At 40.3% G+C, this 9,846-nt stretch overlaps 1 protein-coding gene across 1 annotated transcript in view; it reads left to right on the forward strand.

Annotated features, from left to right (window-relative positions):
• Positions 1 to 9,811, forward strand: part of TTC23L (tetratricopeptide repeat domain 23-like) — a 60,390-nt gene extending 50,579 nt beyond the window's left edge. Inside the window, exons 10-11 of the mRNA XM_011944331.1 lie at positions 7,133 to 7,238; positions 9,739 to 9,811. Coding sequence (XP_011799721.1) covers positions 7,133 to 7,141 — 9 coding nt within the window. The 3' untranslated portion in view covers positions 7,142 to 7,238; positions 9,739 to 9,811. The remainder of the gene's footprint in view (positions 1 to 7,132; positions 7,239 to 9,738) is intronic.
• Positions 9,812 to 9,846: the final 35 nt, after the last annotated feature.

The raw sequence follows: 9,846 nt of genomic DNA on the forward strand, positions 1-9,846 counted from the left end.
GGATCGCTTGAGCTCAGGAGTTCAAGACCAGGCTGGGCAATATAGTGAAGCCCCATCTCTACAAAAAATATAAAAATTAGCCAGGTGTGGTGGCATGTGTCTGTGATCCCAGCTACTTGGGAGGCTGAGGTGGAAGGATAACTTGAGGCCAGGAGGTCAAGGCTGCAGTGAGCCATGGTTGCACCACTGCACTCCAGCCTAGGTGACAGACTGAGACCCTGTCTCAAAAAAAAAAGAAAAAAAGAAAGGTTGGGTGTTTTGTTCATAGGATGCTGGTAAATGTAAGATTTGAATCTGGGTTGATCAGATTTCAAAAATGCCCTTTCACTAATATAATACAGATTCTGACTTTGATGAATTTGAGTATACATGTGAGGATACCTGTTCAGCAGGCAAGGCTCCAGAACCCATTTTACATATGGGAAAACTGAAAACTGATTTACTGAAGTTAACTTATACAGGGAGAGGCAAAGGTAGAATTTTAATCTGGGTCTCTCTAACTCCAGGATCTGTACTCTATAGGAAGTGTAGCTTACAATCTGAAGACAGACTGCCTGGAGTTTCTTTTTTTTTCAAAGTTGGGGTCTTTCTGTGTTGCCCAGGCTGGTCCAAACTTCTGTGCCCACACAGTCTTCCTGCTTCTGCCTCCCAAGTAGCTGGGATTACAGGCATCTGCCACTGCACCCAGGATTGCCTAGATTTAAAACTCAGGCTCCATCACTCAGCTCTCTGACCTAGGTGAAGTGACTTAACCTCCCTCAGCCTCTATTTATTCATCAGTAAAATATTAGTACTTTCCTCAAAAAGTATGTTTTCTGAAAGTTAATGAGATCATAAATAATAAAGACTTAGATCAGGGCCTGGAAGGTCTTAGCAGGTCTTAAATGCCCAATGAATGTTGAGATCTTAATAACAAATAGTAATAATAACAATTATTCTCTATCTGAAGTGCAAGGGATAATAGGTCAGAATGTTAAAATGAGAGGCTTCTTTGTATCACTCTATTATTGTTTTATATTAAGAGTAACAGGTACAGCGTATAGGTTACTGGAGTCAGACCTGTGATCTTAACCTGGCTTTTCCGCTCACAAAGTATGTGACCTTGGGCAAGTGACTTAACCTCCTCAAACCTTGTTTTCCATTGCTAACATCCAGATCATAGTAAACCACATAGAGTTGTTGTGAGTTTTAAATAAAATCATGTCTATAACATGCATAGTACAGTGCCTGGCAGAGTATGCACTCAATAAATGTTCATAAAACACCCTTCCTTCCCCTACTTCACAGAAGACTGCCTTTTGCTTTCAGGGCAATAGTTCAGAATATTTGAAATCAGGGATAATTGTTAGCCACTATTACCATAGGTTAGTTTTGAGATTTTGAATCTTTGAGCATATCTAAAGTAGATTTTGTGCTTTGAAAGTAATAATAATGAAACTAAAAGAACAAAATGTATAATTTCAAAGAAAAAATGCATGCTGTTTCCCCAAAACTGAACAGAAGTTCTACTCAGCTTGTATTTAAAAAGAGATACTTCAGAATATCTGGAATCTCATTCTTCGGTAGCCTGAGATTGCTTTGCCTTCCAGTATTTACTGTGTCTTTTAGGTGATCTGAAACGATTCATAGAAGGAGGAAAAATTAGGAGATCTAATTCAGACCCTAGGTGGTATGAGTTTCTTTAGGTACTTGGAAATTACTTTTCTTTCTGTAAGTTACAATGAAACCAAACCTACCAAGAAAGTCCATATAAGGGGAAAAGAAGAGTCTTTTGAAGGACTTTGCTGTAGCAGAAGGTTTTTCTTTCCCTAAAACAAGCCCATATCTCATTCCTCAAGAACTGCTGAGCAAAGCCATGGGGGAAACTGCCAACGCCAGATGTCAAAACCCAGTGCAAGGATTGCTCTCTTTGCAGACTTCAGCATCTCACTGGAGTAATCAATCCCAGATGTCCTGGAACTCTGCTAGTTTTCCGATATACTCTCCTGCTTCTTACCTCACCTCTTCCGGAAACTCGTTGACTACACTCACTGGACTTTCATTGCTAGGAGCCCGAATTCTTGGCTTCTGAAGCCTCTGCAAAAAAGCTAAAGTAGAAATGGCCCCTTGAAATCAGAGTTAATTTCAAGGTGAAATGATAGTTGCAAGGGCCTCAAATAAAATTTTGGTGTACAGAAAGGGCATAGAAAATCTCGGATTTGAAAATAAACTTTCAGGTTGTTTAGTCTAACTTTTACCTAAATCACAAATGTACTTCAGTTGTAATCATTTACATATCTAGCTCATTTAAGCACTAGAAATACTAATATGTTTAAGATATAGTACCTTATATGAAAGTTAGTCTGTATTAAGTCTTTAATAGAAATGTAAAGGAAAAGGGCAAGTGATAAATCATGAGGCTAGAAATGTGAGTGGAAACTCTGCATAGATTGGGGGCTGGGTTGCAGGGTCTTCGAAGAAAAGTAGACACAAGCAAGTAGACAAGGCCAGAGGAGAGTATTCCAAGTTGCATGAACAGAAGCATAGTGGCGTAGATACCCAATATCACGGAGGAAAAGCAAGTGACCTCGAGTGGTTGTAGTTTAAGGTACTTGAGGAGGGACGTGCTGGACATGAGTTTGGAAAGACAGACTGGGGCAAGATTATGGAATTTTTATGTGCTGTGCTAAGGCCTTTAGGATTTATTTAGTAGACAGAAAGCAACCATCAAAGAGTTTTGGGCAGGATATGACATGACCAATTATTGGCTTTAAAACATTAACTCTGGCAGCAATGAGAAGGATAGATGGTACCTAGGGAGAAGTGGGGAGAGCAGTTAGGAGGTAGATCCGATAGTCCAAGGGAGAGATGTTTAGACCCTTAATTATCTAAAGCCGTAGTAGGAAGAATGTGTAGAGGATAGATCGAGAAGCTATATTGGTCTGTATTGACAGACCATAGGACCAGTCAGATGTGAGGTTTAATAGAGGCAGGAATCAAAGGTAGTGTTGAAGTTTCTAGCTTGGGCAACTGGGTGAACGGCAATGCTATTAAATAGTATTGGCAAGAGGAATAATCTTGGAGGATGTCTAGGGTGCCTGAGGGAAGATGGTTTCCACTTTGGATATGTTTGCAGTACCCACAATACATCCACTTGGCAACAGCTGTTAAGTTGTTGAAATGATTCTGAAGCTAATGGAATGCGTAATATAACCCATGGAATACATACATATGAAACAAGAAGGCTTAGGAAAGAACTTTGGAGAATGCTTCCACTTATTTCAGAGAGAATATGGTGATTTGGTAGCAGAACAGCTGGGGCTCAAATTTGAGCTTTCCCACTTATAGTGAGACTTCCTAAGGCTTACTTTCTTCATCTGTGAAAATGCACATAAATAGAGCACTTCATTTTAAGTGCTTTACTTATTGTATGGCACATAGTAAGCTTCTGTGAAATGTTAATTATTGTAATTATCATGATTGTATTATTTAGGGGTCATGCAGAAAGAGGAACTGAAAAGGAGTCTCTAAAAAAGTCCTTAAGAATTAGGAGAGTCAGAAAAAAATAGAGGACAAAGTTTCAGTGAAAGAGAGGCCATTGTCATTGTTACGAAAGACATGAGTAGACACTTCAAAGAGGAAGAAATGCGTATGACCAATACACACACACAAAGATTTCCAATCTCAGACAGGATTCAAAACATAAAATACCATTTTTAACCTATCGTTTTAGTGGTAATGACAAATACAGGTAGTAAAACCCAGCTCTGTCAAAGGTATGGGGAGCTCAGCCCTCTCAATACTCTATTTATATGGCACTGTACCTTGATTGCACCTTTTTGGTGGATATGCTGGGAGAAGTTAATAGAATGTTTAAATGCATGGAACTTTTGACTCTGAAAGACCACTTCTAAGATCTGTCTTTTGAAATCCTTGCACAAAATATGTATTTATAAATATATGTGTATATAAATATACACATATACATACATAAATATGTCTTTCTTTTAGATTTGTGGGAAAAACTCAAATGTCTACCAGTAGAAATACTAGTACATGTTTATTGCCGTATAATATGGTCATTCAAAGGCATGATGTAGAGCTTTAAGTGTCATGGAAGAATAGTCCCATATATATTGTTAGGGCTAAAAACATGAAAAGTACACATTAATGAGCAATATATGTAGCATCATAAGTATATGTAAATATGTAGTTAGTGAAAATAACAGTACTTATCTCTAGGACACAGGATTATGGAGGACTTTCAAATTCTATGTTATGTATTTCTGTGTCATTTTACTTTTATTTTTACAACAAATGTTATTTGTGATGATAAAAAAGATATATTTTAAGAGTATGGTATATGTGTCAAATATTAAGAGAGTGGCATGTAGTGGTAAGGAACGGACTAGTGCCAGATGGCCTGGGTTATAATCCCAGTTTTTTTTTTTTTTTTTTTGAGACAGAGTCTTGCTCTGTCGCCCAGGCTGGAGTGCAGTGGCACGATCTTGGCTCACTGCAAGCTCCACCTCCCGGGTTCACGCCATTCTCCTGCCTCAGTTTCCCAAGTAGCTAGGACTACAGGTGCCCGCCACCACACCCGGCTAATTTTTTTGTATTTTTAGTAGAGACGAGGTTTCACTGTGTTAGCCAGGATGGTCTCGATCTCCTGACCTCGTGATCTGCCTGCCTCTGCCTCCCAAAGTGCTGGGATTACAGGTGTGAGCCACCACACCCAGCCCCAGCTCTGTCTTTAGCTGTGAGATCTTGGACAAATCGCTTTTCTTCTCAGTTTCCTCATCCATAAAATGGGGATGATAATATAATATCTACTTCATAGGGTTGTTATTAATAAATAAGTTAATAAATAAGTAAATAAGTTAATAAATAAGTTAGGTAAAACTGCAAAGAAAGATGCCTGGCACATAGTATGTGCTAATTATAGATGATGAATGTGTTAATGATGACGATTGCAGATGGAAAGAGGATGACTAATAAGAAGCATTATATTGGCAAATAGAAAATCATCACTGACATCGCTGATATTAGCATGAGCTGTATTGGTAGAGAAGACCTTTGAGATTACTGTTTGTCCAGTACCTGATTAAATACCTCCCATAATCAGGAATTTACTCATTATCTCTCAAGATGGCCCCTTCCTTCCATTACTGGACAGTTCTCATTGTTAGAAAAATGTAGTAGTTAAGGTCATAGACTACATTTAAAGTTAGATATATCTGTGCTTGAATCCAGGCTCTACTACTATGTACCATTAGGCAAGGTATCTTAAACCTCACTTTAATGAGGATTAGAATAGTATCTATAATATGGAAACATAATGAAGAGTAAATGAGATCATTCACATAAAGCACCTAGCACAGTATCTGGTATACAGTAAGTGCTCAATAAATATTAGCTATTTTTTTTTTTTTTTTTTTGGAGACGGAGTCTAGCTCTGTCACCCAGGCTGGAGTGCAATGGCCGGATCTCAGCTCACTGCAAGCTCCGCCTCCCAGGTTTACGCCATTCTCCTGCCTCAGCCTCCCGAGTAGCTGGGACTACAGGCGCCCGTCATCTCGCCCGGCTAGTTTTTTGTATTTTTTAGTAGAGACGGGGTTTCACCGTGTAACCCAGGATGGTCTCGATCTCCTGACCTCGTGATCCACCCGTCTTGGCCTCCCAAAGTGCTGGGATTACAGGCTTGAGCCACTGCGCCCGGCCAATATTAGCTATTTTAATAACTCTACCTAGTCATCAAACTTACTGGATGTATGAAAGCATGAAGTTACCAAATTTACCTTTCTCTCTGTTAGATGTCTCCGAAACAGCTACATACTGAAAAGTTATTTTGATATACCTTTTGATGGGTATAAAGCTGTAGAAGCCAACAGAAGGAGCAGGGAGAACCATCCTTTTCTTCTCATAAGAGGGGAGCTAAGGAAGGTGCCTCAATGCCTATTAACCTATTAGTGACATACAGTCCTCTTGGTCTTGTGAACAAAATGGAACAGCCTCTTCTGGGCTGAGGGGCTAGAGAACGGAAATAGGGTGGAAATAGGGATTTGGGAGGTGATTGTCACCAGAGAGAAGTGAGCAAAGAAAAAGAAAGGAGGTGATATGCTTCAGTACATTTTGTATCAGCCAGACCCAGTCTTGGGCAAGACCTTAGTGATGAAATGTATGTTCCATAAGCTGGGTTGTTTCCAGGCTGCTGCATTCATCTTCTTTTCCTATTATTTATTAGTAAACATTCCAACACTCCACCTACAAAATTAAGGAGAAAGTATCTGGCCAAACCTTGGTATGAGTGAGGGAGGAGCACAATCTGCTCCAGCAGAGCCAGGCAGTCAAACAAGGGGCAGCAGCTTTTCCAAATCAGGATTCTGGTACTAGCTGGAGGCATTGGGGCAGGTAGAGAAGTGAAAACTCAGAAGCCTTTAGTTCGCTGCTTGAGGGTCTCTTTTATGGGGAACAAGGGCTGCTAAGCCACAGTGAGCCAGCTCAGTGTACCTTGTCTTTAGCAGAGCAGTGGGGAGCTCTGCAGTCTCCAGGTACTCTGCCATGCCCACAGAAATGGTCTGACAGGTGGGGACAGCATGGAATAGGGCAGGCAGAGCAAATACATTTCATCTCATGGGCCCATTCTGTTACTGGCTTCCTGGAGTGATACTTCAGGTTCCAGAGCAAAAGGCTGGGTTTGGTGGAGCTTGATTTATTAGTGTCTTCCACCTTGGGCTATGGGTGGGGGAATAGCGGACTTCTACCACATAGTTGCTGTTCAGATATAGAGAAAAGAGCACTGCACTCTGAGTCAAGGCACCTCGTGTGTGAATCCCAAAAACCATGAGACCTTAAGTCACTTAAACATTGAGTCTCAGTTTCTTCATCTTCATTCATTCCTTTAACAAACATTTGTTGAGCACCTACTAAGTGCCAGGTGCAGTTAGAGCTGCAGGTGGTAATAAAGATAAATAAAACATGGTCATTAATCTTAAGGGGACAACATTCTAGTGTAAGAGAAAACATGAAGAAATAATGAAAACATGAAGTTTAAGTTCTGGAATAGCATTCTCAGTGCAATGAAAGGAGAGACAATCTATGAGAATTGGAAAAGATTTCATAGAGAGGGTGACATTTGAGCCATTTCTTAAAGGAGAAGTAGCAGTTCATCCAGATGGAGAACAGAAGCCATTCCTGGAAGAAGGAACTTTACATACAAAGGCACAGAAGCATGACAAAGGGCAGTGTATGGAGGAATGGTAAGTACTTCACAGCTGTTGTACAGGGCAGCATGTCCTGAAAGGGGCTGCAAGAAATGCTGATTCCAAGGGATGTGCATCAGTTCTCTGGGGGAGGGAGAAAGGCTCTGTGGCAGAAAGACAAAAATCAATTAAGGAAAAAAAAACCAGGTTTAAACAAAGTGACACAGGTTACTTTTCTGAAGGGCTTCTCAGGACTTCTGATATACAAAACTTTTGGCTGGGTTCTGTAGCTCATGCCTGTAATCCTAGCACTTTCGGAGGCTGAGGCAGGTGGATTGTCTGAGCTCAGGAGTTCAAGACCAGCCTGGGAAACACAGTGAAACCCCCAATTAGCCAGGCGTGGCAGCATGCACCTGTAGTCCCAGTTACTCAGGAGGCTGAGGCAGGAGAATAGCTTGAACCTGGGAGGCAGAGGTTGCAGTGAGCCAAGATCATGCCGCTGCTCTCCAGCCTGGGTGATAGAGCAAGACTCTGTATCCTAAGAAAAAATTAAAAAAAATTTTTTTAATTATATATATATATATGTGTATGTGTGTGTGTGTGTGTGTGTATATATATATATAACCTTCCCTATTGGCATGTTGGGAACAAATCATGCTTTTACAATTTTTATTTTTATATTTTCAATTTGTAGAGACAAGGTCTCACTATGTTGCTGAGGCTAGCCTCAAATTCCTAGGCTCAAGCGATCCTCCCACCTCAGCCTCTCAAAGTGCTGGGATAACAGGCATGAGCACACCACACCTGGCTGCAAATCAGTTTTTTAGAAAACATTGTATTTTACATACCTGAAGTCTTTTTGAAACGATCAGTGATTTAAATTTTGGCAAATAAAACCTTGCACTGTCTTTGGAATCGAAGTAGAGAAACTAAGATTTGGTTTTGTTGAAAGCATAGGGTGTAGTGCATGCTAGCCCTGAGGGTATACATGAATACTTTTGCAGTTTGGTAAGGAATTTTGGCCCCATTTTAGGACATAAAGTCTTTATGAACTATGACTATCTCATCAGCTATTTAATCTGATCATAGAAATATGACTTCAGTGCATCCCTATGAATTAATCTTTTTGATTCATGGTGGTTAAGAGCTGTAGTTCTGGAGACAGGCAAGCCTGAGTTCAAAACCCAGGACTACCACTTTCTAGCTATGGGTAATCCTATAAAATGGGGATGAAGTATAGTACCTATCTCAGTGTTGCTGTGAGAATAAATGAGATAATGCATTATATGTGAAGTGCTTAGCAGAGTGCCTGGCCCCATAACAATCATGTATTAAGTAACAGCTATTTTTATTTTTACTGAAAGCTGGTCTTTGTCTTTATTCCCTTCTACTGACACCATTGTTGCATGAAGGAAACTTAGTTAGGGGCTGAATATTTTGAAAAGCTACTACCAAGCTTATGTGGAAAACATTTTGCTGGTTAACATCTCGAGAAAGATATAGACTTATCAGGTTCTGGAAACACAGATGGTATCATAGACAAGCAGGCTGACAGTCACCTAAACTCAAAGATAATATATACACTATGGAAATCAGTTATCCTTTCAGGTTTCAGGCAGGGGGAATCCTGCCACCTTGTGGTGTGAGAGAAGTAGGCCCGAGGTCAATTCCCACTTACTATCCCTAGCAGAGATGCAGCCCTCTCACAGTTCCTTGCCCACCTCTGAATTTATGAGACCCCTGGGCAACTGACTTAATCTGTGCCTATTTCTTCAGCTAGTTTGGAATCTCATTATCTCCTGGTTTACTGCAAAGGAAGTTAAAGTGTCAGATCGCTTTCTATATTTTATACAGTCCAGTAATAGAGAATGAACCAGTCTTTAGTACGACTTGCATAAAAACACCAAGTTCATAAAATTTTGTATCTCATATACTACAGAACAAATATTCTTTTCAGGTAAAAAAAAAAAAGGGGGTGGCTATGAAAACCACACTTTTTTCAGGCTTGAAGTAGAAATAGGAGGTGACTAAAGAACACTTAATAGTAACTGTGTTTCTGGAGCAGTCTTTTGGATCATAATACATCAGAGTCCTGCTCAGCTCCTTCAGTAATGGGAAATCAGAGGACACACATCTCAACGGCTAGAAACAAACAACAGAGATCTTTCACAGGCCTCGGGCTCTACGTCTCTCTGTTCGTGAGAAGAAACCACTTGCAAATCATGAACTACATAAAAGGCCCTAAATTAGATAAGTTTTCCACCTGGGATTTAAACAATCCAGGTAGCTCAACTATCCTTGGTTTGCCGAGAGCTCCCTGCTCTTTAGGAAGAAAACTCGAGACTCTATTCAGATTTTAGAGGCCTATTAGAAGAGACAGCATTTTGAGAGTATAGTCACGTGATGGAAAATGGTGACACAGTTGCCTCAGGCTAAGTTCAGCCTTTAGCTGAGGTAAGGCAATGAGACCTGCTGCTGTGGGAGGCAGGGCCAGTTATGGAGGAAGAGAAGGCAAGAACCAAGAAAAATGCTCATGTGGTTTTCTCTTTTCCTCTAGGTCTTCTGTTATCAAACTGAAAACCTTTATACACGACAGCCAACAATAAAGACAACCTTGTTGATGATAAAAATTCTCGACCACAAAATGTTCCTCAACATTGATAGC

The sequence above is a fragment of the Colobus angolensis genome, unplaced genomic scaffold (assembly GCF_000951035.1).
Source record: "Colobus angolensis palliatus isolate OR3802 unplaced genomic scaffold, Cang.pa_1.0 Scaffold230, whole genome shotgun sequence".
Lineage (NCBI taxonomy): Eukaryota > Metazoa > Chordata > Mammalia > Primates > Cercopithecidae > Colobus > Colobus angolensis.